Genomic DNA, 27,165 nt, shown 5'->3' with positions numbered 1-27,165 from the left:
CTGCAGTTGTTGTTGGGGCAGCAGTTGTTGTTGGGGCTGCAGTTGTTGTTGGCGCTGCAGTTGTTGTTGGGGCAGCTGTTGTTGTTGGGGCAGCTGCTGTTGTTGGGGCAGCAGTTGTTGTTGGGGCTGCAGTTGTTGTTGGGGCAGCTGTTGTTGTTGGGGCTGCAGTTGTTGTTGGGGCAGCAGTTGTTGGGGCTGCAGTTGTTGTTGGGGCTGCAGTTGTTGTTGGGGCAGCTGTTGTTGTTGGGGCTGCAGTTGTTGTTGGGGCAGCAGTTGTTGTTGGGGCTGCAGTTGTTGTTGGGGCAGCAGTTGTTGTTGGGGCTGCAGTTGTTGTTGGGGCTGCAGTTGTTGTTGGGTCAGCAGTTGTTGTTGGGGCTGCAGTTGTTGTTGGGGCAGCTGTTGTTGTTGGGGCTGCAGTTGTTGTTGGGGCAGCTGTTGTTGTTGGGGCTGCAGTTGTTGTTGGGGCAGCTGTTGTTGTTGGGGCTGCAGTTGTTGTTGGGGCAGCTGTTGTTGTTGGGGCTGCAGTTGTTGTTGGGGCAGCAGTTGTTGTTGGGGCTGCAGTTGTTGTTGGGGCAGCAGTTGTTGTTGGGGCTGCAGTTGTTGTTGGCGCTGCAGTTGTTGTTGGGGCAGCTGTTGTTGTTGGGGCAGCTGCTGTTGTTGGGGCTACAGTTGTTGTTGGGGCAGCAGTTGTTGTTGGGGCTGCAGTCGTTGTTGGGGCAGCAGTTGTTGTTGGGGCAGCTGTTGTTGTTGGGGCAGCTGTTGTTGTTGGGGCAGCAGTTGTTGTTGGGGCTGCAGTTGTTGTTGGGGCAGCAGTTGTTGTTGGGGCAGCAGTTGTTGTTGGGGCAGCTGTTGTTGTTGGGGCTGCAGTTGTTGTTGGGGCAGCTGTTGTTGTTGGGGCTACAGTTGTTGTTGGGGCAGCAGTTGTTGTTGGGGCTGCAGTCGTTGTTGGGGCAGCAGTCGTTGTTGGGGCAGCTGTTGTTGTTGGGGCAGCAGTTGTTGTTGGGGCTGCTGTTGTTGTTGGGGCTGCAGTTGTTGTTGGGGCAGCTGTTGTTGTTGGGGCTGCAGTTGTTGTTGGGGCTGCTGTTGTTGTTGGGGCTGCAGTTGTTGTTGGGGCAGCAGTTGTTGTTGGGGCAGCTGTTGTTGTTGGGGCAGCAGTTGTTGTTGGGGCAGCAGTTGTTGTTGGGGCAGCTGTTGTTGTTGGGGCTGCAGTTGTTGTTGGGGCAGCAGTTGTTGTTGGGGCAGCTGTTGTTGGGGCTGCAGTTGTTGTTGGGGCAGCTGTTGTTGTTGGGGCAGCTGTTGTTGTTGGGGCTGCAGTTGTTGTTGGGGCAGCAGTTGTTGTTGGGGCAGCAGTTGTTGTTGGGGCAGCTGTTGTTGTTGGGGCTGCAGTTGTTGTTGGGGCTGCAGTTGTTGTTGGGGCAGCTGTTGTTGTTGGGGCTGCAGTTGTTGTTGGGGCAGCAGTTGTTGTTGGGGCTGCAGTTGTTGTTGGGGCAGCAGTTGTTGTTGGGGCAGCAGTTGTTGTTGGGGAAGCAGTTGTTGTTGGGGCTGCAGTTGTTGTTGGGGCAGCAGTTGTTGTTGGGGCTGCAGTTGTTGTTGGGGCTGCAGTTGTTGTTGGGGCAGCTGTTGTTGTTGGGGCTGCAGTTGTTGTTGGGGCTGCAGTTGTTGTTGGGGCTGCAGTTGTTGTTGGGGCAGCAGTTGTTGTTGGCGCTGCAGTTGTTGTTGGGGCTGCAGTTGTTGTTGGGGCTGCAGTTGTTGTTGGGGCAGCAGTTGTTGTTGGGGCAGCTGTTGTTGTTGGGGCAGCTGCTGTTGTTGGGGCAGCTGCTGTTGTTGGGCCAGCAGTTGTTGTTGGGGCTGCAGTTGTTGTTGGGGCAGCTGTTGTTGTTGGGGCAGCTGTTGTTGTTGGGGCTGCAGTTGTTGTTGGGGCAGCAGTTGTTGTTGGGGCTGCAGTTGTTGTTGGGGCAGCAGTTGTTGTTGGGGCTACAGTTGTTGTTGGGGCAGCTGTTGTTGTTGGGGCTGCAGTTGTTGTTGGGGCAGCAGTTGTTGTTGGGGCTGCAGTTGTTGTTGGCGCTGCAGTTGTTGTTGGGGCAGCTGTTGTTGTTGGGGCAGCTGCTGTTGTTGGGGCAGCAGTTGTTGTTGGGGCTGCAGTTGTTGTTGGGGCAGCTGTTGTTGTTGGGGCTGCAGTTGTTGTTGGGGCAGCAGTTGTTGGGGCTGCAGTTGTTGTTGGGGCAGCTGTTGTTGTTGGGGCTGCAGTTGTTGTTGGGGCAGCAGTTGTTGTTGGGGCTGCAGTTGTTGTTGGGGCAGCTGTTGTTGTTGGGGCTGCAGTTGTTGTTGGGGCAGCTGTTGTTGTTGGGGCTGCAGTTGTTGTTGGGGCTGCAGTTGTTGTTGGGGCAGCTGTTGTTGTTGGGGCTGCAGTTGTTGTTGGGGCTGCAGTTGTTGTTGGGGCTGCAGTTGTTGTTGGGGCAGCAGTTGTTGTTGGCGCTGCAGTTGTTGTTGGGGCTGCAGTTGTTGTTGGGGCTGCAGTTGTTGTTGGGGCAGCAGTTGTTGTTGGGGCAGCTGTTGTTGTTGCGGCAGCTGCTGTTGTTGGGGCAGCTGCTGTTGTTGGGGCAGCAGTTGTTGTTGGGGCAGCAGTTGTTGTTGGGGCAGCTGTTGTTGTTGGGGCTGCAGTTGTTGTTGGGGCAGCAGTTGTTGGGGCTGCAGTTGTTGTTGGGGCTGCAGTTGTTGTTGGGGCAGCTGTTGTTGTTGGGGCTACAGTTGTTGTTGGGGCAGCTGTTGTTGTTGGGGCTGCAGTTGTTGTTGGGGCAGCAGTTGTTGTTGGGGCTGCAGTTGTTGTTGGCGCTGCAGTTGTTGTTGGGGCAGCTGTTGTTGTTGGGGCAGCTGCTGTTGTTGGGGCAGCAGTTGTTGTTGGGGCTGGAGTTGTTGTTGGGGCAGCTGTTGTTGTTGGGGCTGCAGTTGTTGTTGGGGCAGCAGTTGTTGGGGCTGCAGTTGTTGTTGGGGCTGCAGTTGTTGTTGGGGCAGCTGTTGTTGTTGGGGCTGCAGTTGTTGTTGGGGCAGCAGTTGTTGTTGGGGCTGCAGTTGTTGTTGGGGCAGCTGTTGTTGTTGGGGCTGCAGTTGTTGTTGGGGCAGCAGTTGTTGGGGCTGCAGTTGTTGTTGGGGCTGCAGTTGTTGTTGGGGCAGCAGTTGTTGTTGGGGCAGCAGTTGTTGTTGGGGCTGCAGTCGTTGTTGGGGCAGCAGTTGTTGTTGGGGCAGCAGTTGTTGTTGGGGCAGCAGTTGTTGTTGGGGCAGCAGTTGTTGTTGGGGCAGCAGTTGTTGTTGGGGCAGCAGTTGTTGTTGGGGCAGCTGTTGTTGTTGGCGCTGCAGTTGTTGTTGGCGCTGCAGTTGTTGTTGGGGCAGCTGTTGTTGTTGGGGCAGCTGCTGTTGTTGGGGCAGCAGTTGTTGTTGGGGCAGCTGTTGTTGTTGGGGCAGCTGCTGTTGTTGGGGCAGCAGTTGTTGTTGGGGCTGCAGTTGTTGTTGGGGCAGCTGTTGTTGTTGGGGCTGCAGTTGTTGTTGGGGCAGCTGTTGTTGTTGGGGCTACAGTTGTTGTTGGGGCAGCAGTTGTTGTTGGGGCTGCAGTCGTTGTTCGGGCAGCAGTCGTTGTTGGGGCAGCTGTTGTTGTTGGGGCAGCAGTTGTTGTTGGGGCTGCAGTTGTTGTTGGGGCAGCAGTTGTTGTTGGGGCAGCAGTTGTTGTTGGGGCTGCAGTTGTTGTTGGGGCTGCAGTTGTTGTTGGGGCAGCTGTTGTTGTTGGGGCTGCAGTTGTTGTTGGGGCTGCAGTTGTTGTTGGGGCAGCTGTTGTTGTTGGGGCTGCAGTTGTTGTTGGGGCTGCAGTTGTTGTTGGCACTGCAGTTGTTGTTGGGGCAGCTGTTGTTGTTGGGGCAGCTGCTGTTGTTGGGGCAGCAGTTGTTGTTGGGGCTGGAGTTGTTGTTGGGGCAGCTGTTGTTGTTGGGGCTGCAGTTGTTGTTGGGGCAGCAGTTGTTGGGGCTGCAGTTGTTGTTGGGGCTGCAGTTGTTGTTGGGGCAGCTGTTGTTGTTGGGGCTGCAGTTGTTGTTGGGGCAGCAGTTGTTGTTGGGGCTGCAGTTGTTGTTGGGGCAGCTGTTGTTGTTGGGGCTGCAGTTGTTGTTGGGGCAGCAGTTGTTGGGGCTGCAGTTGTTGTTGGGGCTGCAGTCGTTGTTGGGGCAGCAGTTGTTGTTGGGGCAGCAGTTGTTGTTGGGGCAGCAGTTGTTGTTGGGGCAGCAGTTGTTGTTGGGGCAGCAGTTGTTGTTGGGGCAGCTGTTGTTGTTGGGGCTGCAGTTGTTGTTGGGGCAGCAGTTGTTGGGGCTGCAGTTGTTGTTGGGGCTGCAGTTGTTGTTGGGGCAGCAGTTGTTGTTGGGGCAGCAGTTGTTGTTGGGGCTGCAGTCGTTGTTGGGGCAGCAGTTGTTGTTGGGGCAGCAGTTGTTGTTGGGGCAGCAGTTGTTGTTGGGGCAGCAGTTGTTGTTGGGGCAGCAGTTGTTGTTGGGGCAGCTGTTGTTGTTGGGGCTGCAGTTGTTGTTGGCGCTGCAGTTGTTGTTGGGGCAGCTGTTGTTGTTGGGGCAGCTGCTGTTGTTGGGGCAGCAGTTGTTGTTGGGGCAGCTGTTGTTGTTGGGGCAGCTGCTGTTGTTGGGGCAGCAGTTGTTGTTGGGGCTGCAGTTGTTGTTGGGGCAGCTGTTGTTGTTGGGGCAGCAGTTGTTGTTGGGGCAGCTGTTGTTGTTGGGGCTGCAGTTGTTGTTGGGGCAGCAGTTGTTGTTGGGGCAGCTGTTGTTGTTGGGGCTGCAGTTGTTGTTGGGGCAGCTGTTGTTGTTGGGGCTGCAGTTGTTGTTGGGGCAGCTGTTGTTGTTGGGGCTGCAGTTGTTGTTGGGGCAGCAGTTGTTGTTGGGGCTGCAGTTGTTGTTGGCGCTTGTTAATTGAAGCAACTGATTGTGCTCCCAATTATTGCCAATGCATTTCAGGTGTGAGTGTGTCATGTGACTGTCTATTTAAGCTGATGCACCTGCGCAGAATAAAATACGTGTTTTCTCAGAACTTGACCCAGTGGCTGCAGATTGTTTGTTCTCCCAGGTTTAAATGTGTTGAGTCGGTATATCTCTAGTCAAGCTCTGCAGAACAGGTTATGGGCCCAGATGCGTTAGACGTTTGTGCAAAGAGATATCCGGCGTGAGTAGCCACTGAGAGACATTTGCTTGTGTGCGTATCTCACGGATTGGAGTGCCAGCACCATGAGCGGACATACGAGTTCACGTTGGTCTCGTCTTGTTTTTAATGGGGACGAAAAGAACTATGAACTGTGGGAGACAAAGTTTTTGGGACATCTGCGGTTGCAGAAACTGAAGGACACCATTTTGAATCAGCCCGCCGATGGCGCAGAAGAAAACGCACTGGCTGAGGATGCGGCGAAGAACGCGGAAGCGTACGCGGAACTGATCCAATTCCTTGATGACAAAAGTTTGTCTCTGGTCATGCGAGAGGCAGCGGATGACGGGCGTGGAGCGCTCAGGATTTTGCGTGACTATTATGCAGGCAAGGGTAAGCCCCGCATTGTATGCCTGTATACAGAACTGACTTCTTTGCAAAAGATGAGTAGTGAGAGTGTGACTGACTATGTCATACGTGCTGAGATTTCGATCACAGCGCTGCGTAATGCTGGAGAGGTTTTAAGCGATGGACTATTGGTTGCAATGATTTTGAAGGGGCTGCCAGACTCATTTAAGCCTTTTTCCATTTTTATCACTCAAAGTTATGAGACTCTCTCTTTTGCGGAGTTCAAGACTAAGTTGCGCAGTTATGAGAGCACTGAAGGTATGCGCACAGCTGCGGCCGACGACAATGTCATGAGGGCCCAGGCGCATCCAAGGAGGGCTGCCCCAGCAGGCGCAGGTGCACGCAGCACCGAGAGCGGGGACATTGTGTGTTTCCGTTGTGGCCAGAGAGGTCACAAGGTAAGAGACTGTCAGCGTGGTCAACAGTGGTACGGCCAGGGCGAGAGTACCGGACGGCGAGGAGGATGGCGACAGTGGCAGCGGGACAACGCGCGTGGAGTGTCCGAGGAGATGGATGACAACACCTTCGTGTTCAAGCTGGTGACCAGCGAGCCAGGAAGCGGTGTCACCAGAAAGGGCTTGATGGTGGACACCGGTGCGACGGCGCATATCATCACTGACCTGGCGAAGTTCAAGAACTTCGATGACCGATTCCAGTCCGAGACGCACTGCGTGGAGCTGGCCGATGGCACAAGCTGCACGGGGGTCGCGGAGCGCAGAGGAGACGCCGAGGTGTGTCTGATCGACAGCAGGGGGCGGCACCTCAGTACCACACTGAAGCAGGCGCTGTACATCCCCTCGTATCCCCAAGACATCTTCTCCGTGAGAGCTGCAACTTATCGTGGGGCAACGGTGATCTTCAAGGAAGGAGAAAACGTCTTGCAGTATAGAGACGGTACGCGCTTCCTCATTTATGAGCATAACAGACTGTTCTATTTGCCTACTGTGTCAGTAAACAATGACTGTGATGATCAATGTATGAGCTGTCATGATATTCAGACGTGGCACGAGATTTTGGGGCACTGTAATTTTGATGATGTCATGAAGTTAGAGAATGTTGTGGATGGAATGTCAATCAGGGGTAAAGCGTCCAAACCCATGATATGTGAAGTGTGTACTCAGGGCAAGTTCACTCAGAGCAGAAACAGGAAGCCTGATGTGAGGGCCAAATCAGCCTTAGAGCTGGTTCACACTGACTTGTCAGGCCCCATTGACCCAGAGTCCAAGGAAGGGTATAGGTATGCACTTTCCTTTACTGACGACTATTCAAGTGCAGTGTTTGTGTACTATCTAAAGTACAAGAGGGACACTGTAGAAGCCACAGAGAGGTTTCTAGCCGACACAGCCCCATATGGGAAAGTGAAGTGTATCAGGTCTGACAATGGTACAGAGTTCACAGGGCAGGGTTACCAAGCTCTACTGCGTAGGAATAGAATCAGACATGAAAGATCAGCACCATACTCACCACACCAGAATGGCACTGCTGAGCGTAACTGGAGAACCCTTTTTGACATGGCGAGATGTATGCTCTTGGAGAGCCAGTTAGCCAAGGAGCTATGGCCGTATGCGGTCCAGACAGCAGCAGTGGTGAGGAATAGATGTTTCAACAACCGCACTAGAGAGACACCTTACTTTATGCTGACAGGAAGGAGACCTAATGTCTCCAGGATGCAGAAGTTTGGTACTGTATGTTACGCCTACAGGCAGGACAGGAAGAAGCTAGAGTCAAGGTCTGACAAGGGCATCTTCGTTGGTTATGACAAGAACAGTCCAGCCTATATGGTCTACTACCCTGACAGCAGGAAGGTGATGAAGCACCGACTGGTGAGGTTCATGTCCTGTGTTGAGGGACAGCAGACTGATGACATGTCCGACGATGACACTGGTGTGCAGTCTAACGCAACCAGACCTGACCCTGACCAACCCGAGCAGAACGACATCCCAGAAGCTAGGCCAGGTCCAAGCCAGATAGGCCTACAGACAGGTGGAGTCAAGCCCGAATCCCAGTCTCCACGGAGATACCCTGCTAGAGAGAGGAGGAGGCCAGACTTCTATGGGATAGAGAGTGATCAGGCTCAGATCAACATTGATTATTGCTACAGGATGGTTTGTAATGTACCACAGACGTTCAGAGATGCTGTGTCTTCATCCAACTCAAGTAAGTGGATAGATGCAATGGATGAGGAGATGAAGGCACTGAGGGATAACAACACATTTACTCTGACCACCTTACCTGAGGGCAAGAAAGCAGTGGGGGGTAGATGGGTGTATACTCTCAAAACCAATGTTGATGGATCTGACAAGTACAAGGCCCGCTATGTAGCCAAGGGATACAGTCAACGGATGGGTGTAGATTATGGAGAAACGTTTTCTCCTACTGCCGACCTGACTAGTGTGAGAGTGTTGATGCAGAAAGCTGCCCAGGAGGATCTGATCCTGCATCAGATGGATGTTAAAACCGCCTACTTACATGCACCAATTGATTGTGAGATTTACATGGAACAGCCAGAGGGTTATGATGTAAAATCTCAGACAAATGGGAAGATGGTGTGTAGACTAAAGAAGTCACTATATGGGCTTAAACAATCAGGTAGAAACTGGAACATAATGTTGCATGACTATCTATGTGAAAATATGTTTGTACAGAATCCAGCCGATCACTGTGTTTATGAGAGAGAAACGGAACATGACAAGGTGATCCTACTGATCTGGGTTGATGACCTGGTTATTGCAGCCAGTGATGAGAGTGCTTTAAAAGCAGTAAAAAATATGCTTGCTGTGAAGTTCCAGATGAAAGATTTGGGCAGACTGAAGAATTTTCTTGGTATCACTTTTGACCAGTGTAATGGATGTGTGACCATGTCACAGCAGAGCTATGTTGACAAGCTGCTTGACAGGTTTAATATGCAGGATTGTAAGCCCAGGTCAACACCTTGTGAACCAAAGCTGCATTACACTGATGAGAAGCTAGGTGACCCCAGAAAATACAGAGAGGCAGTGGGTAGCCTAATCTACCTAACCTCATGCACCAGACCTGATCTGAGCTTTGTTGTAAGCAGACTGTCACAGCATTTCAGTGAGCCGACAGAAGAGCAGTGGACAACTGTTAAGCATGTACTGAAATATTTGAAGGGCACAAATGACAAAATGTTGTGTTACAGAAAATGTGATGAGCTGAGGTTGTTTGCTTACAGTGATGCAGATTGGGCAGGTGATGCAACTGACAGACGCAGTACAACTGGTTATTGTGTTAGTCTGAGTGAGAATGGTCCTCTGATTTCCTGGAAGACCAAAAAGCAGCCAACGGTAGCACTGTCAACTTGTGAGGCAGAGTATATGGCGTTGGCCGCAACCACACAAGAGTGTCTTTACTTATCTCAACTGCTTGAACATCTTGATGACTGTCTGTATGATGTACCTAAGATTTTTGAAGATAACCAAGGTACAATTGCATTAGCCAAGAATCCAGTGAGCAGACAGCGATGTAAGCACATTGATATAAAATACCATTTTGTGAGATCAACTGTTAATGACTGTAAAGTATGTTTGGAGTATTGCCCAACAGACCGGATGGTAGCTGACCTGATGACAAAACCAGCTACTAAAGCAAAGCTACTTACTTTTTCCATGTTCTTGTTTGGGGCATAGCCAGTTAAGTGCAGTTAAGTGCAGTTGGTTTCCATGTTTTTCCCCTTGTATGATTTATGGTTGTCAATAATGTGTGATCAAGTGGGGGTGTTAATTGAAGCAACTGATTGTGCTCCCAATTATTGCCAATGCATTTCAGGTGTGAGTGTGTCATGTGACTGTCTATTTAAGCTGATGCACCTGCGCAGAATAAAATACGTGTTTTCTCAGAACTTGACCCAGTGGCTGCAGATTGTTTGTTCTCCCAGGTTTAAATGTGTTGAGTCGGTATATCTCTAGTCAAGCTCTGCAGAACAGCGCTGCAGTTGTTGTTGGGGCAGCTGTTGTTGTTGGGGCAGCTGCTGTTGTTGGGGCAGCAGTTGTTGTTGGGGCTGCAGTTGTTGTTGGGGCAGCTGTTGTTGTTGGGGCTGCAGTTGTTGTTGGGGCAGCAGTTGTTGGGGCTGCAGTTGTTGTTGGGGCTGCAGTTGTTGTTGGGGCAGCTGTTGTTGTTGGGGCTGCAGTTGTTGTTGGGGCAGCAGTTGTTGTTGGGGCTGCAGTTGTTGTTGGGGCAGCAGTCGTTGTTGGGGCAGCTGTTGTTGTTGGGGCTGCAGTTGTTGTTGGGGCAGCTGTTGTTGTTGGGGCTGCAGTTGTTGTTGGGGCAGCTGTTGTTGTTGGGGCTGCAGTTGTTGTTGGGGCAGCAGTTGTTGTTGGGGCTGCAGTTGTTGTTGGGGCAGCAGTTGTTGTTGGGGCTGCAGTTGTTGTTGGCGCTGCAGTTGTTGTTGGGGCAGCTGTTGTTGTTGGGGCAGCTGCTGTTGTTGGGGCTACAGTTGTTGTTGGGGCAGCAGTTGTTGTTGGGGCTGCAGTCGTTGTTGGGGCAGCAGTTGTTGTTGGGGCAGCTGTTGTTGTTGGGGCAGCTGTTGTTGTTGGGGTAGCAGTTGTTGTTGGGGCAGCAGTTGTTGTTGGGGCTGCAGTTGTTGTTGGGGCAGCAGTTGTTGTTGGGGCAGCAGTTGTTGTTGGGGCAGCTGTTGTTGTTGGGGCAGCTGTTGTTGTTGGGGCTACAGTTGTTGTTGGGGCAGCAGTTGTTGTTGGGGCTGCAGTCGTTGTTGGGGCAGCAGTCGTTGTTGGGGCAGCTGTTGTTGTTGGGGCAGCTGTTGTTGTTGGGGCTGCAGTTGTTGTTGGGGCAGCAGTTGTTGTTGGGGCAGCAGTTGTTGTTGGGGCTGCAGTTGTTGTTGGGGCTGCAGTTGTTGTTGGGGCTGCAGTTGTTGTTGGGGCAGCTGTTGTTGTTGGGGCTGCAGTTGTTGTTGGGGCTGCAGTTGTTGTTGGGGCAGCTGTTGTTGTTGGGGCTGCAGTTGTTGTTGGGGCTGCAGTTGTTGTTGGCGCTGCAGTTGTTGTTGGGGCAGCTGCTGTTGTTGGGGCAGCAGTTGTTGTTGGGGCTGGAGTTGTTGTTGGGGCAGCTGTTGTTGTTGGGGCTGCAGTTGTTGTTGGGGCAGCAGTTGTTGGGGCTGCAGTTGTTGTTGGGGCTGCAGTTGTTGTTGGGGCAGCTGTTGTTGTTGGGGCTGCAGTTGTTGTTGGGGCAGCAGTTGTTGTTGGGGCTGCAGTTGTTGTTGGGGCAGCTGTTGTTGTTGGGGCTGCAGTTGTTGTTGGGGCAGCAGTTGTTGGGGCTGCAGTTGTTGTTGGGGCTGCAGTCGTTGTTGGGGCAGCAGTTGTTGTTGGGGCAGCAGTTGTTGTTGGGGCAGCAGTTGTTGTTGGGGCAGCAGTTGTTGTTGGGGCAGCTGTTGTTGTTGGGGCTGCAGTTGTTGTTGGGGCAGCAGTTGTTGTTGGGGCAGCTGTTGTTGTTGTTGGGGCTGCAGTTGTTGTTGGGGCAGCTGTTGTTGTTGGGGCTGCAGTTGTTGTTGGGGCAGCTGTTGTTGTTGGGGCTGCAGTTGTTGTTCGGGCTGCAGTTGTTGTTGGCGCTGCAGTTGTTGTTGGGGCAGCTGTTGTTGTTGGGGCAGCTGCTGTTGTTGGGGCTGCAGTTGTTGTTGGGGCTGCAGTTGTTGTTGGGGCAGCTGTTGTTGTTGGGGCTGCAGTTGTTGTTGGGGCTGCAGTTGTTGTTGGGGCAGCAGTTGTTGTTGGGGCTGCAGTTGTTGTTGGGGCAGCAGTTGTTGTTGGGGCTGCAGTCGTTGTTGGGGCTGCAGTCGTTGTTGGGGCAGCAGTTGGTGTTGGGGCAGCAGTTGTTGTTGGGGCAGCAGTTGTTGTTGGGGCAGCAGTTGTTGTTGGGGCTGCAGTTGTTGTTGGGGCAGCAGTTGTTGTTGGGGCAGCTGTTGTTGTTGGGGCAGCAGTTGTTGTTGGGGCAGCAGTTGTTGTTGGGGCTGGAGTTGTTGTTGGGGCAGCTGTTGTTGTTGGGGCTGCAGTTGTTGTTGGGGCAGCTGTTGTTGTTGGGGCTGCAGTTGTTGTTGGGGCAGCAGTTGTTGTTGGGGCTGCAGTTGTTGTTGGGGCAGCAGTCGTTGTTGGGGCAGCTGTTGTTGTTGGGGCTGCAGTTGTTGTTGGGGCAGCTGTTGTTGTTGGGGCTGCAGTTGTTGTTGGGGCAGCTGTTGTTGTTGGGGCTGCAGTTGTTGTTGGGGCAGCAGTTGTTGTTGGGGCTGCAGTTGTTGTTGGGGCAGCAGTTGTTGTTGGGGCAGCAGTTGTTGTTGGGGCTGCAGTTGTTGTTGGGGCAGCTGTTGTTGTTGGGGCAGCTGTTGTTGTTGGGGCAGCTGCTGTTGTTGGGGCTACAGTTGTTGTTGGGGCAGCAGTTGTTGTTGGGGCTGCAGTCGTTGTTGGGGCAGCAGTTGTTGTTGGGGCAGCTGTTGTTGTTGGGGCAGCTGTTGTTGTTGGGGCAGCAGTTGTTGTTGGGGCTGCAGTTGTTGTTGGGGCAGCAGTTGTTGTTGGGGCAGCAGTTGTTGTTGGGGCAGCTGTTGTTGTTGGGGCTGCAGTTGTTGTTGGGGCAGCTGTTGTTGTTGGGGCAGCAGTTGTTGTTGGGGCAGCAGTTGTTGTTGGGGCTGGAGTTGTTGTTGGGGCAGCTGTTGTTGTTGGGGCTGCAGTTGTTGTTGGGGCAGCTGTTGTTGTTGGGGCTGCAGTTGTTGTTGGGGCAGCAGTTGTTGTTGGGGCTGCAGTTGTTGTTGGGGCAGCAGTCGTTGTTGGGGCAGCTGTTGTTGTTGGGGCTGCAGTTGTTGTTGGGGCAGCTGTTGTTGTTGGGGCTGCAGTTGTTGTTGGGGCAGCTGTTGTTGTTGGGGCTGCAGTTGTTGTTGGGGCAGCAGTTGTTGTTGGGGCTGCAGTTGTTGTTGGGGCAGCAGTTGTTGTTGGGGCAGCAGTTGTTGTTGGGGCTGCAGTTGTTGTTGGGGCAGCTGTTGTTGTTGGGGCAGCTGCTGTTGTTGGGGCTACAGTTGTTGTTGGGGCAGCAGTTGTTGTTGGGGCTGCAGTCGTTGTTGGGGCAGCAGTTGTTGTTGGGGCAGCTGTTGTTGTTGGGGCAGCTGTTGTTGTTGGGGCAGCAGTTGTTGTTGGGGCTGCAGTTGTTGTTGGGGCAGCAGTTGTTGTTGGGGCAGCAGTTGTTGTTGGGGCAGCTGTTGTTGTTGGGGCTGCAGTTGTTGTTGGGGCAGCAGTTGTTGTTGGGGCTGCAGTTGTTGTTGGCGCTGCAGTTGTTGTTGGGGCAGCTGTTGTTGTTGGGGCTGCAGTTGTTGTTGGGGCAGCTGTTGTTGTTGGGGCTGCAGTTGTTGTTGGGGCTGCAGTTGTTGTTGGGGCAGCTGTTGTTGTTGGGGCTGCAGTTGTTGTTGGGGCTGCTGTTGTTGTTGGGGAAGCAGTTGTTGTTGGGGCTGCAGTTGTTGTTGGGGCAGCAGTTGTTGTTGGGGCTGCAGTCGTTGTTGGGGCAGCAGTTGTTGTTGGGGCAGCTGTTGTTGTTGGGGCTGCAGTTGTTGTTGGGGCTGCAGTTGTTGTTGGGGCAGCTGTTGTTGTTGGGGCAGCAGTTGTTGTTGGGGCAGCAGTTGTTGTTGGGGCAGCTGTTGTTGTTGGGGCTGCAGTTGTTGTTGGGGCTGCAGTTGTTGTTGGGGCAGCTGTTGTTGTTGGGGCTGCAGTTGTTGTTGGGGCTGCAGTTGTTGATGGGGCAGCAGTTGTTGTTGGGGCTGCAGTTGTTGTTGGGGCAGCAGTTGTTGTTGGGGCAGCTGTTGTTGTTGGGGCAGCTGTTGTTGTTGGGGCTGCAGTTGTTGTTGGGGCAGCTGTTGTTGTTGGGGCTGCAGTTGTTGTTGGGGCAGCAGTTGTTGTTGGGGCTGCAGTTGTTGTTGGCGCTGCAGTTGTTGTTGGGGCAGCTGTTGTTGTTGGGGCAGCTGCTGTTGTTGGGGCAGCAGTTGTTGTTGGGGCAGCAGTTGTTGTTGGGGCTGCAGTTGTTGTTGGGGCTGCAGTTGTTGTTGGGGCAGCTGTTGTTGTTGGGGCTGCAGTTGTTGTTGGGGCTGCAGTTGTTGTTGGGGCAGCTGTTGTTGTTGGGGCAGCAGTTGTTGTTGGGGCAGCAGTTGTTGTTGGGGCTGCAGTTGTTGTTGGGGCTGCAGTTGTTGTTGGGGCTGCAGTTGTTGTTGGGGCTGCAGTTGTTGTTGGGGCTGCAGTTGTTGTTGGGGCTGCAGTTGTTGTTGGGGCTGCAGTTGTTGTTGGGGCAGCAGTTGTTGTTGGGGCTGCAGTTGTTGTTGGGGCAGCTGTTGTTGTTGGGGCAGCAGTTGTTGTTGGGGCAGCAGTTGTTGTTGGGGCAGCAGTTGTTGTTGGGGCAGCAGTTGTTGTTGGGGCAGCAGTTGTTGTTGGGGCAGCAGTTGTTGTTGGGGCAGCAGTTGTTGTTGGGGCTGCAGTCGTTGTTGGGGCAGCAGTTGTTGTTGGGGCTGCAGTCGTTGTTGGGGCAGCAGTTGTTGTTGGGGCAGCAGTTGTTGTTGGGGCAGCAGTTGTTGTTGGGGCTGCAGTTGTTGTTGGGGCAGCAGTTGTTGTTGGGGCAGCTGTTGTTGTTGGGGCAGCAGTTGTTGTTGGGGCTGCAGTTGTTGTTGGGGCAGCAGTTGTTGTTGGGGCTGCTGTTGTTGTTGGGGCTGCAGTTGTTGTTGGGGCTGCAGTTGTTGTTGGGGCAGCAGTTGTTGTTGGGGCTGCTGTTGTTGTTGGGGCTGTAGTTGTTGTTGGGGCAGCAGTTGTTGTTGGGGCAGCTGTTGTTGTTGGGGCTGCAGTTGTTGTTGGGGCAGCAGTTGTTGTTGGGGCTGCAGTTGTTGTTGGGGCAGCAGTTGTTGTTGGGGCTGCAGTCGTTGTTGGGGCAGCAGTCGTTGTTGGGGCAGCAGTTGTTGTTGGGGCAGCAGTTGTTGTTGGGGCTGCAGTTGTTGTTGGGGCAGCAGTTGTTGTTGGGGCAGCAGTTGTTGTTGGGGCTGCTGTTGTTGTTGGGGAAGCAGTTGTTGTTGGGGCTGCAGTTGTTGTTGGGGCAGCAGTTGTTGTTGGGGCTGCAGTCGTTGTTGGGGCAGCAGTTGTTGTTGGGGCAGCTGTTGTTGTTGGGGCTGCAGTTGTTGTTGGGGCTGCAGTTGTTGTTGGGGCAGCTGTTGTTGTTGGGGCAGCTGTTGTTGTTGGGGCAGCTGTTGTTGTTGGGGCAGCAGTTGTTGTTGGGGCTGCAGTTGTTGTTGGTGCTGCAGTTGTTGTTGGGGCAGCTGTTGTTGTTGGGGCTGCAGTTGTTGTTGGGGCTGCAGTTGTTGTTGGTGCTGCAGTTGTTGTTGGGGCAGCTGTTGTTGTTGGGGCTGCAGTTGTTGTTGGGGCAGCTGTTGTTGTTGGGGCTGCAGTTGTTGTTGGGGCAGCAGTTGTTGTTGGGGCTGCAGTTGTTGTTGGCGCTGCAGTTGTTGTTGGGGCAGCTGTTGTTGTTGGGGCAGCTGCTGTTGTTGGGGCAGCAGTTGTTGTTGGGGCTGCAGTTGTTGTTGGGGCAGCTGTTGTTGTTGGGGCTGCAGTTGTTGTTGGGGCAGCAGTTGTTGGGGCTGCAGTTGTTGTTGGGGCTGCAGTTGTTGTTGGGGCAGCTGTTGTTGTTGGGGCTGCAGTTGTTGTTGGGGCAGCAGTTGTTGTTGGGGCTGCAGTTGTTGTTGGGGCAACTGTTGTTGTTGGGGCAGCTGTTGTTGTTGGGGCTGCAGTTGTTGTTGGGGCAGCTGTTGTTGTTGGGGCTGCAGTTGTTGTTGGGGCAGCAGTTGTTGTTGGGGCTGCAGTTGTTGTTGGGGCTGCAGTTGTTGTTGGCGCTGCAGTTGTTGTTGGGGCAGCTGTTGTTGTTGGGGCAGCTGCTGTTGTTGGGGCAGCAGTTGTTGTTGGGGCTGCAGTTGTTGTTGGGGCAGCTGTTGTTGTTGGGGCTGCAGTTGTTGTTGGAGCAGCAGTTGTTGGGGCTGCAGTTGTTGTTGGGGCTGCAGTTGTTGTTGGGGCTGCAGTTGTTGTTGTGGCAGCTGTTGTTGTTGGGGCTGCAGTTGTTGTTGGGGCAGCAGTTGTTGTTGGGGCTGCAGTTGTTGTTGGGGCAGCTGTTGTTGTTGGGGCTGCAGTTGTTGTTGGGGCAGCTGTTGTTGTTGGGGCTGCAGTTGTTGTTGGGGCAGCTGTTGTTGTTGGGGCTGCAGTTGTTGTTGGGGCAGCAGTTGTTGTTGGGGCTGCAGTTGTTGTTGGCGCTGCAGTTGTTGTTGGGGCAGCTGTTGTTGTTGGGGCAGCTGCTGTTGTTGGGGCAGCAGTTGTTGTTGGGGCTGCAGTTGTTGTTGGGGCAGCTGTTGTTGTTGGGGCAGCAGTTGTTGTTGGGGCAGTAGTTGTTGTTGGGGCTGCAGTTGTTGTTGGGGCAGCTGTTGTTGTTGGGGCTGCAGTTGTTGTTGGGGCAGCAGTTGTTGTTGGGGCAGCTGTTGTTGTTGGGGCAGCTGTTGTTGTTGGGGCTGCAGTTGTTGTTGGGGCTGCAGTTGTTGTTGGGGCAGCTGTTGTTGTTGGGGCTGCAGTTGTTGTTGGGGCTGCAGTTGTTGATGGGGCAGCAGTTGTTGTTGGGGCTGCAGTTGTTGTTGGGGCAGCAGTTGTTGTTGGGGCAGCAGTTGTTGTTGGGGCAGCAGTTGTTGTTGGGGCAGCTGTTGTTGTTGGGGCTGCAGTTGTTGTTGGGGCTGCAGTTGTTGTTGGGGCAGCAGTTGTTGTTGGGGCTGCAGTTGTTGTTGGGGCTGCAGTTGTTGATGGGGCAGCAGTTGTTGTTGGGGCAGCTGTTGTTGTTGGGGCAGCTGTTGTTGTTGGGGCAGCTGTTGTTGTTGGGGCTGCAGTTGTTGTTGGGGCAGCTGTTGTTGTTGGGGCTGCAGTTGTTGTTGGGGCAGCAGTTGTTGTTGGGGCTGCAGTTGTTGTTGGCGCTGCAGTTGTTGTTGGGGCAGCTGTTGTTGTTGGGGCAGCTGCTGTTGTTGGGGCAGCAGTTGTTGTTGGGGCTGCAGTTGTTGTTGGGGCAGCTGTTGTTGTTGGGGCTGCAGTTGTTGTTGGGGCTGCAGTTGTTGTTGGGGCAGCAGTTGTTGTTGGGGCTGCTGTTGTTGTTGGGGCTGTAGTTGTTGTTGGGGCTGCAGTTGTTGTTGGGGCAGCTGTTGTTGTTGGGGCAGCAGTTGTTGTTGGGGCTGCAGTTGTTGTTGGGGCAGCAGTTGTTGTTGGGGCAGCAGTTGTTGTTGGGGCTGCAGTCGTTGTTGGGGCAGCAGTCGTTGTTGGGGCAGCAGTTGTTGTTGGGGCAGCAGTTGTTGTTGGGGCTGCAGTTGTTGTTGGGGCAGCAGTTGTTGTTGGGGCTGCTGTTGTTGTTGGGGAAGCAGTTGTTGTTGGGGCTGCAGTTGTTGTTGGGGCAGCAGTTGTTGTTGGGGCTGCAGTCGTTGTTGGGGCAGCAGTTGTTGTTGGGGCAGCTGTTGTTGTTGGGGCTGCAGTTGTTGTTGGGGCTGCAGTTGTTGTTGGGGCAGCTGTTGTTGTTGGGGCAGCAGTTGTTGTTGGGGCAGCTGTTGTTGTTGGGGCAGCAGTTGTTGTTGGGGCTGCAGTTGTTGTTGGTGCTGCAGTTGTTGTTGGGGCAGCTGTTGTTGTTTGGGCTGCAGTTGTTGTTGGGGCAGCTGTTGTTGTTGGGGCTGCAGTTGTTGTTGGGGCAGCAGTTGTTGTTGGGGCTGCAGTTGTTGTTGGCGCTGCAGTTGTTGTTGGGGCAGCTGTTGTTGTTGGGGCAGCTGCTGTTGTTGGGGCAGCAGTTGTTGTTGGGGCTGCAGTTGTTGTTGGGGCAGCTGTTGTTGTTGGGGCTGCAGTTGTTGTTGGGGCAGCAGTTGTTGGGGCTGCAGTTGTTGTTGGGGCAGCAGTTGTTGTTGGGGCTGCAGTCGTTGTTGGGGCAGCAGTCGTTGTTGGGGCAGCAGTTGTTGTTGGGGCAGCAGTTGTTGTTGGGGCAGCAGTTGTTGTTGGGGCTGCAGTTGTTGTTGGGGCAGCAGTTGTTGTTGGGGCAGCAGTTGTTGTTGGGGCTGCTGTTGTTGTTGGGGAAGCAGTTGTTGTTGGGGCTGCAGTTGTTGTTGGGGCAGCAGTTGTTGTTGGGGCTGCAGTCGTTGTTGGGGCAGCAGTTGTTGTTGGGGCTGCAGTTGTTGTTGGGGCTGCAGTTGTTGTTGGGGCAGCTGTTGTTGTTGGGGCAGCTGCTGTTGTTGGGGCAGCAGTTGTTGTTGGGGCTGCAGTTGTTGTTGGGGCAGCTGTTGTTGTTGGGGCTGCAGTTGTTGTTGGGGCAGCAGTTGTTGGGGCTGCAGTTGTTGTTGGGGCTGCAGTTGTTGTTGGGGCAGCTGTTGTTGTTGGGGCTGCAGTTGTTGTTGGGGCAGCAGTTGTTGTTGGGGCTGCAGTTGTTGTTGGGGCAGCTGTTGTTGTTGGGGCAGCTGTTGTTGTTGGGGCTGCAGTTGTTGTTGGGGCAGCTGTTGTTGTTGGGGCTGCAGTTGTTGTTGGGGCAGTAGTTGTTGTTGGGGCTGCAGTTGTTGTTGGGGCTGCAGTTGTTGTTGGCGCTGCAGTTGTTGTTGGGGCAGCTGTTGTTGTTGGGGCAGCTGCTGTTGTTGGGGCAGCAGTTGTTGTTGGGGCTGCAGTTGTTGTTGGGGCAGCTGTTGTTGTTGGGGCTGCAGTTGTTGTTGGAGCAGCAGTTGTTGGGGCTGCAGTTGTTGTTGGGGCTGCAGTTGTTGTTGTGGCAGCTGTTGTTGTTGGGGCTGCAGTTGTTGTTGGGGCAGCAGTTGTTGTTGGGGCTGCAGTTGTTGTTGGGGCAGCTGTTGTTGTTGGGGCTGCAGTTGTTGTTGGGGCAGCTGTTGTTGTTGGGGCTGCTGTTGTTGTTGGGGCAGCTGTTGTTGTTGGGGCTGCAGTTGTTGTTGGGGCAGCAGTTGTTGTTGGGGCTGCAGTTGTTGTTGGCGCTGCAGTTGTTGTTGGGGCAGCTGTTGTTGTTGGGGCAGCTGCTGTTGTTGGGGCAGCAGTTGTTGTTGGGGCTGCAGTTGTTGTTGGGGCAGCTGTTGTTGTTGGGGCAGCAGTTGTTGTTGGGGCAGTAGTTGTTGTTGGGGCTGCAGTTGTTGTTGGGGCAGCTGTTGTTGTTGGGGCTGCAGTTGTTGTTGGGGCAGCAGTTGTTGTTGGGGCAGCAGTTGTTGTTGGGGCAGCTGTTGTTGTTGGGGCAGCTGTTGTTGTTGGGGCTGCAGTTGTTGTTGGGGCTGCAGTTGTTGTTGGGGCTGCAGTTGTTGTTGGGGCTGCAGTTGTTGATGGGGCAGCAGTTGTTGTTGGGGCTGCAGTTGTTGTTGGGGCAGCAGTTGTTGTTGGGGCAGCAGTTGTTGTTGGGGCAGCAGTTGTTGTTGGGGCAGCTGTTGTTGTTGGGGCTGCAGTTGTTGTTGGGGCTGCAGTTGTTGTTGGGGCAGCAGTTGTTGTTGGGGCTGCAGTTGTTGTTGGGGCTGCAGTTGTTGATGGGGCAGCAGTTGTTGTTGGGGCAGCTGTTGTTGTTGGGGCAGCTGTTGTTGTTGGGGCAGCTGTTGTTGTTGGGGCTGCAGTTGTTGTTGGGGCAGCTGTTGTTGTTGGGGCTGCAGTTGTTGTTGGGGCAGCAGTTGTTGTTGGGGCTGCAGTTGTTGTTGGCGCTGCAGTTGTTGTTGGGGCAGCTGTTGTTGTTGGGGCAGCTGCTGTTGTTGGGGCAGCAGTTGTTGTTGGGGCTGCAGTTGTTGTTGGGGCAGCTGTTGTTGTTGGGGCTGCAGTTGTTGTTGGGGCTGCAGTTGTTGTTGGGGCAGCAGTTGTTGTTGGGGCTGCTGTTGTTGTTGGGGCTGTAGTTGTTGTTGGGGCTGCAGTTGTTGTTGGGGCAGCTGTTGTTGTTGGGGCAGCAGTTGTTGTTGGGGCTGCAGTTGTTGTTGGGGCAGCAGTTGTTGTTGGGGCAGCAGTTGTTGTTGGGGCTGCAGTCGTTGTTGGGGCAGCAGTCGTTGTTGGGGCAGCAGTTGTTGTTGGGGCAGCAGTTGTTGTTGGGGCTGCAGTTGTTGTTGGGGCAGCAGTTGTTGTTGGGGCAGCAGTTGTTGTTGGGGCTGCTGTTGTTGTTGGGGAAGCAGTTGTTGTTGGGGCTGCAGTTGTTGTTGGGGCAGCAGTTGTTGTTGGGGCTGCAGTCGTTGTTGGGGCAGCAGTTGTTGTTGGGGCAGCTGTTGTTGTTGGGGCTGCAGTTGTTGTTGGGGCTGCAGTTGTTGTTGGGGCAGCTGTTGTTGTTGGGGCAGCAGTTGTTGTTGGGGCAGCAGTTGTTGTTGGGGCAGCAGTTGTTGTTGGGGCTGCAGTTGTTGTTGGTGCTGCAGTTGTTGTTGGGGCAGCTGTTGTTGTTTGGGCTGCAGTTGTTGTTGGGGCAGCTGTTGTTGTTGGGGCTGCAGTTGTTGTTGGGGCAGCAGTTGTTGTTGGGGCTGCAGTTGTTGTTGGCGCTGCAGTTGTTGTTGGGGCAGCTGTTGTTGTTGGGGCAGCTGCTGTTGTTGGGGCAGCAGTTGTTGTTGGGGCTGCAGTTGTTGTTGGGGCAGCTGTTGTTGTTGGGGCTGCAGTTGTTGTTGGGGCTGCAGTTGTTGGGGCTGCAGTTGTTGTTGGGGCTGCAGTTGTTGTTGGGGCAGCTGTTGTTGTTGGGGCTGCAGTTGTTGTTGGGGCAGCAGTTGTTGTTGGGGCTGCAGTTGTTGTTGGGGCAGCTGTTGTTGTTGGGGCTGCAGTTGTTGTTGGGGCAGCAGTTGTTGTTGGGGCTGCAGTTGTTGTTGGGGCAGCTGTTGTTGTTGGGGCTGCAGTTGTTGCTGGGGCAGCTGTTGTTGCTGGGGCAGCTGTTGTTGTTGGGGCTGCAGTTGTTGTTGGGGCAGCTGTTGTTGTTGGGGCTGCAGTTGTTGTTGGGGCTGCAGTTGTTGTTGGGGCAGCAGTTGTTGTTGGGGCTGCAGTTGTTGTTGGCGCTGCAGTTGTTGTTGGGGCAGCTGTTGTTGTTGGGGCAGCTGCTGTTGTTGGGGCAGCAGTTGTTGTTGGGGTTGCAGTTGTTGTTGGGGCAGCTGTTGTTGTTGGGGCTGCAGTTGTTGTTGGGGCAGCTGTTGTTGTTGGGGCAGCTGCTGTTGTTGGGGCAGCAGTTGTTGTTGGGGCTGCAGTTGTTGTTGGGGCAGCTGTTGTTGTTGGGGCTGCAGTTGTTGGGGCAGCAGTTGTTGGGGCTGCAGTTGTTGTTGGGGCTGCAGTTGTTGTTGGGGCAGCTGTTGTTGTTGGGGCTGCAGTTGTTGTTGGGGCAGCAGTTGTTGTTGGGGCTGCAGTTGTTGTTGGGGCAGCTGTTGTTGTTGGGGCTGCAGTTGTTGTTGGGGCAACTGTTGTTGTTGGGGCTGCAGTTGTTGTTGGGGCAGCAGTTGTTGTTGGGGCAGCAGTTGTTGTTGGGGAAGCAGTTGTTGTTGGGGATGCAGTTGTTGTTGGGGCAGCAGTTGTTGGGGCAGCTGTTGTTGTTGGGGCTGCAGTTGTTGTTGGGGCAGCAGTTGTTGTTGGGGAAGCAGTTGTTGTTGGGGCAGCAGTTGTTGTTGGGGAAGCAGTTGTTGTTGGGGCTACAGTGGTTGTTGGGGCAGCAGTTGTTGTTGGGGCTGCAGTTGTTGTTGGGGCAGCAGTTGTTGTTGGGGCAGCAGTTGTTGTTGGGGCAGCAGTTGTTGTTGGGGCAGCAGTTGTTGTTGGGGCAGCAGTTGTTGTTGGGGCTGCTGTTGTTGTTGGGGCAGCTGTTGTTGTTGGGGCTGTAGTTGTTGTTGGGGCTGCAGTTGTTGTTGGGGCAGCTATTGTTGTTCCATAGCTGTTAGGTCTGCATCCTCTTTCTCCCTCCTCCACACTGCATGATTCAAGTGGACCACAACCATGGGAACGGCAAGTCATGGAGCCATCACTGCAGCTACATCGTCTCCCACAGTCGTTGTCTAGTATTACAGTTTCTCCAGAGCGGTAGTAGCAACCCTCAAAGCTGCAGCCACACTCAGCATGAGGGATGCAGACCCCACCACTAAGTATGTAGCCTGAATTGCAGATGCAGCTCTCCTGGACAGGAAGAGGGCAGTCGACGGTAGAATTGGGGCTGACACAGGTAGCTGGACATGATGTGCCTCGCTGCTCAAAGTGGCTGTTTGCTGGGCATTGGATTTCTAGACAAAAGAAAACAAGATGTATCTTGACATCATGACAGCCCAAGGATTATATGAAATAATGTTTTTGACTGACAGACATACCACAGAAGCCTTGCCTCCTCCAGCTTGGCAGCTGTACACCATTCTGTTGACACCGACTTGCATACACATATAGGGCTTGGCACAGAATGGTTTGATTTCCTTCTCCTACACACATATCATACACACAGCTTTGCAAAAAGGTCTGTGGGGGAAGTTGTTGATGACAAGCGGCAAAAGGTCCAGAAGTGCTCTGGAGGATACCACAATGAGCAGTATTGCTGTATAAAGCTGCCTGAGCCTTCGTACAGGCAGCACAGCTCAGACCTCCACACTGTGCATCACAACCAGGCTCATTGTCTCCCAATGCTTTCCAGCTGTTGGCAAAATCCACATCAGAGCTGACAACTTTTCCTTGGCGGGTTTGAAAGTCATCCGTGAGGTCATTGTTGAAGTTTCCACACAGGCCACATGTTGCATTCTGGTAAGTGTAGGGCACCCTGATCCGAACATAATGATTTGTGTCATAAGACACCTCCAAACCAAAGTCAGTACTGACGATCACAGAAAAACCTGACTCGTAAACCTGGACCGTGCCATTGTTGAGAGAGCATGGAGTGTGTGCGAAGATGCCATTAACCTGTAAACACACCAACAAGCAAAGACATAGTTGTAAAAATATGAACAAAACTAAAATATCACAGCAAGTGGAGACTTATTTCTTAATACCAACCTTAATTGCACCACGACGTCCCTTGACAAGCTCAATGGTTTCATTATAGACAAACACTTTGACCAGTCGTGTCCAGGAAACACGAGTGTTGCCCAGATGCTCGTTCTTGCCCTCTACTCTATAGTAGGGCAACCCACGACCACATTGTTCAGAGAGAACATAAGTGCAGGTGCCTTGGAAATGAAACACTTTGTTATCGAAGGTATAGTAATGTGGATCACCACTGATGGTGCAGGTGCCTCTCCGCACCGTCTGGCAGCTGAACTGAAAGGCAGTAGGTTGGCAGATTTGGGAAAAGGAGCAGCGTTGGTTGTGACACTGCAGGCCTGCTGAGGTGCAGGTGCACTTCTGTGCACAGGTACTGTCACTCCAGAATGTGTCACCAAGCTGCACGGATTCACCTTCAGAAGAAAGAAAGGAAAAGTTCACTTCACGGAATAGAGTGAAACGAGTCGACACTATTACTTTTACATTATCAGACATTTGACTTTAATTCTTTGTGGACAATGTTGCCTTTGTTTTCATAATAAACAGTAGAACGGTGACAAAAATTAGGGGATAAAGAAGAGGATGCCTTGCAAGAAAAGTCGCCAGCCGCCTTCAACTTGAGACATTACATTGTTGTGGTCAGCGCTTGCCTTTTGAGAACTACTTTGGCATGAAATGAAAAAACTTAACTTGCAATTAAATTATATGTCACCATATTGTAATGTAATAGCAGTATGTACATTATACTCAGCTGTCTGCAGCAAAATATACATTGTTTATTTCGTTCAACAAACACTTAATACATATCTCCGTGGAGTGGTGAACACATATCCACATTACTGTAAAGAACTATATGGTGACCACCCTCTGGTTCTGATCTTACCATTGTAAGTACAGCCTTCTGATCCATGGTCTGTCCGGAAAGCCCAGCGACCGGGCACATTGACATTGCTGCTCAGGCGGAAATTTGAGTTACTGCCTGATGCATTGTTAGAGAATGATCCAGGGATGGTGAAATGGTGAGTGGAGCTCACTGTGTCATATCCAGCCTGGAAATACATGTCGCATCAATACAAGTAGTTTTATTTTTTGTTTTTGCACATCTGCATTCAGGTTTAAGTAAGTCATGGCCACTTTTACATTGTAAGTCACATATCATTGTAATGCCTCTAACCTGTATATTTCGGTTTGTTGAGGCTATTATCCCATAATTCATCAGCACAAATGTGTACTGGCCACCAGAGATCAAGACTGCTTGAACTGTTGTTTGCTGAAAAAAAATTACTTGTGGTTATTATCGTAAATATATGTTGTAATAGGTCAAATACACGTCATGTGTTTCCTCATTTAGAACAAGATAACTTACTGTTCCAGTGGTGGGATAGTAGGCCACCTCATACCATGTTGCAACAAAGACCCAGTTGGCATTGAAACTCAATCCTGGGAAGTAACGATTAATGTATTGCGTAGCTTGGTGGAGGATGCTGCCACTGGTGTATTGGTTGTAGTAGACCTGACCATTCGCTCTGTTGTCTAAATCTGTCCAGAGTGGAGCAATGACGTCCCTGGATCCATGCAGTGGAAACCTTTGAGGGGTGTAACTTCCCCAACGTGAGTTAAAGGTCAGATGTCCATTGTGGTTCACCTGGAAACAAGTCAACCAGTTCTTACTAACAAAGAATTAGTAACAATATATGTTTCAGTTGAAGTCAAATATAAAGTAGCATTAGTTTAATAGCATAGTGCATTTTTTTTTACTTCTCCAATTTATTCATTAGCTCCATTCATTTATTTGTTGCACATTTACAACAGTTCTTGTGATTTACTAACCAGATTCCTCCACAAAACATAACATATATGGATTTTGTATTTGCTAATATTATATTTACATACATAAATCTGATTATACGTCCTTCCAAAATACAGAAATGATCGTTGCAGGCGAATGTTAGGAGAACTTCCATCATCTGTGTTGCTGCTTCTTGTTCCGGTTATTAAGTAGAGGGTTCCTAGAAAGAACAAAAGACATCACATTTTTAAGAAGAGATGGAATGTCCATCCATAGTGTTTTTTTGTACATTTCTAGATCACCACACCTATCATACCAATGTTTGATACAAAATATGCTTTTTGTGTTATTTGTGTTTTTGTGGACTCTTTTAATCTAATATTCTGACCAACCAAAATAAACCTTTTTCCCAGCAGCCATTATGGCATGTTATAGCAGGAACAGAACATTTGTCAATGAAAACATTAGAAAAGACAGAATTCTCTCAAAGGCTCACTGGCTTTGCTTTCTGGGACAGTCAAAATTACTTCTGTCAAAAAGTTCTAATTTAAAAAGCAATGTAACACCACCTGAAGATCTTGTTTTCTACACCATAAAATCACCGTTGGGCATAGTTGCAGGTGCAGCAAAGTAATCTTTGTACCACATACCAAGTGCAACCAGAGGGTGGCGGTGAAACTCCACCTTTCAACCTTGTATTCATAACTTGTTAACTTGTAAATTAAAACAAAGCAAAGCAATGCCTTGGGTGTGGTACCTCTGCAACCTCCACACTGGCATAGGATGTAAATTGTGTAAGTATGTCTATATAACAATCATAACCAGCAGTATTAGCTGCAATTCAGGGGAAATGGGTATAATCTTGAAGTAATAACTCGAGCAACTGTATGACTGACATTTTAATAGCATGAACAAATTACTAAGAGATTATCTAAACTCCAATTCACCTGCCGTGTGAGGAGTCACCGTACCTATGAAAACAAACATATTTAATTGGATAAAAATCTGTCTGCTTTGCTCACATCAAAAACAAATTCAGTTAGTGAATTTAGGTAAATACAACAAAAATAAAAATGTATTTAATTGATACATCAGCCTGGTATTTGTAACTTATTAACTTGTAGATTAAAGCAAAGCAAAGCAATGCCTTGGGTGTGGTACCTCTGCAACCTCCACACTGGCAGAGGATATAAATTGTGTATTTTGTATCTATGTATGTCTATAGATATATATATATATATATATGTACAACAATTATAAACCGCAGTATTAGCTGCAATCCAGGGGAAATGTGTATAATCTTGAAGTAATAACTAGAGCAACTGTATGACTGACATTTTAATAGCATGAACAAATTACGAAGAGATTATCTAAACTTCAATTCACCTGTTGTCTGAGGAGTCACTGTACCTATGAAAACAAACACATAGATATAATTGGATAACAATCAGTCTGTTCTGCTAACATCAAGTCTGTTAGTGAATTTACTGAAATACAACAAAACTAAAAATGTATTTAATTGAAACGGACTGAATTTCATACTTACTTATCAATCCCAAAAGCAGCACAGGCAACATGATTAGATGTGCCATTCTCCAAAGCCACAAATATAAACCTGCCGACCAAATGTATTTAATTAAATTCCAAAAAAACCAACAACTAGAAAGCACTCAGAGACTGCATACCCAAACCAAGTTGGGTCAGCTGTTGTTGTTGTTGGGGCTGCAGTTGTTGTTGGGGCAGCTGTTGTTGTTGGGGATGCAGTTGTTGTTGGGGCAGCAGTTGTTGTTGGGGCAGCTGTTGTTGTTGGGGCTGCAGTTGTTGTTGGGGCAGCAGTTGTTGTTGGGGCTGCAGTTGTTGTTGGGGCAGCTGTTGTTGTTGGGGCTGCAGTTGTTGTTGGGGCAGCTGTTGTTGTTGGGGCTGCAGTTGTTGTTGGGGCAGCAGTTGTTGTTGGGGCTGCAGTTGTTGTTGGCGCTGCAGTTGTTGTTGGGGCAGCTGTTGTTGTTGGGGCAGCTGCTGTTGTTGGGGCAGCAGTTGTTGTTGGGGCTGCAGTTGTTGTTGGGGCAGCTGTTGTTGTTGGGGCTGCAGTTGTTGTTGGGGCAGCAGTTGTTGGGGCTGCAGTTGTTGTTGGGGCTGCAGTTGTTGTTGGGGCAGCTGTTGTTGTTGGGGCTGCAGTTGTTGTTGGGGCAGCAGTTGTTGTTGGGGCTGCAGTTGTTGTTGGGGCAGCAGTTGTTGTTGGGGCTGCAGTTGTTGTTGGGGCTGCAGTTGTTGTTGGGGCAGCAGTTGTTGTTGGGGCTGCAGTTGTTGTTGGGGCAGCTGTTGTTGTTGGGGCTGCAGTTGTTGTTGGGGCAGCTGTTGTTGTTGGGGCTGCAGTTGTTGTTGGGGCAGCTGTTGTTGTTGGGGCTGCAGTTGTTGTTGGGGCAGCTGTTGTTGTTGGGGCTGCAGTTGTTGTTGGGGCAGCAGTTGTTGTTGGGGCTGCAGTTGTTGTTGGGGCAGCAGTTGTTGTTGGGGCTGCAGTTGTTGTTGGCGCTGCAGTTGTTGTTGGGGCAGCTGTTGTTGTTGGGGCAGCTGCTGTTGTTGGGGCTACAGTTGTTGTTGGGGCAGCAGTTGTTGTTGGGGCTGCAGTCGTTGTTGGGGCAGCAGTTGTTGTTGGGGCAGCTGTTGTTGTTGGGGCAGCTGTTGTTGTTGGGGCAGCAGTTGTTGTTGGGGCTGCAGTTGTTGTTGGGGCAGCAGTTGTTGTTGGGGCAGCAGTTGTTGTTGGGGCAGCTGTTGTTGTTGGGGCTGCAGTTGTTGTTGGGGCAGCTGTTGTTGTTGGGGCTACAGTTGTTGTTGGGGCAGCAG

General features: G+C 51.8%; 1 protein-coding gene across 1 annotated transcript in view; it reads right to left on the bottom strand.

Annotated features, from left to right (window-relative positions):
• LOC306794520 (alpha-tectorin-like) overlaps window positions 1-27,165 on the bottom strand; it is a gene marked incomplete at its 5' end in the record, with an annotated part of 92,215 nt that overhangs the window by 45,425 nt on the left and 19,625 nt on the right. Inside the window, 4 exon segments of the mRNA XM_079292627.1 lie at window positions 23,419-23,584; window positions 23,710-23,805; window positions 23,902-24,180; window positions 24,429-24,544. Coding sequence (XP_079148753.1) covers window positions 23,419-23,584; window positions 23,710-23,805; window positions 23,902-24,180; window positions 24,429-24,544 — 657 coding nt within the window.

This window comes from Melanostigma gelatinosum, assembly GCF_949748355.1.
Source record: "Melanostigma gelatinosum genome assembly, chromosome: 21".
NCBI classification, from domain to species: domain Eukaryota; kingdom Metazoa; phylum Chordata; class Actinopteri; order Perciformes; family Zoarcidae; genus Melanostigma; species Melanostigma gelatinosum.
The sequence above is the reverse complement of the archived record's forward strand: the minus strand, read 5'-3'. Positions and strand labels throughout refer to the sequence as shown.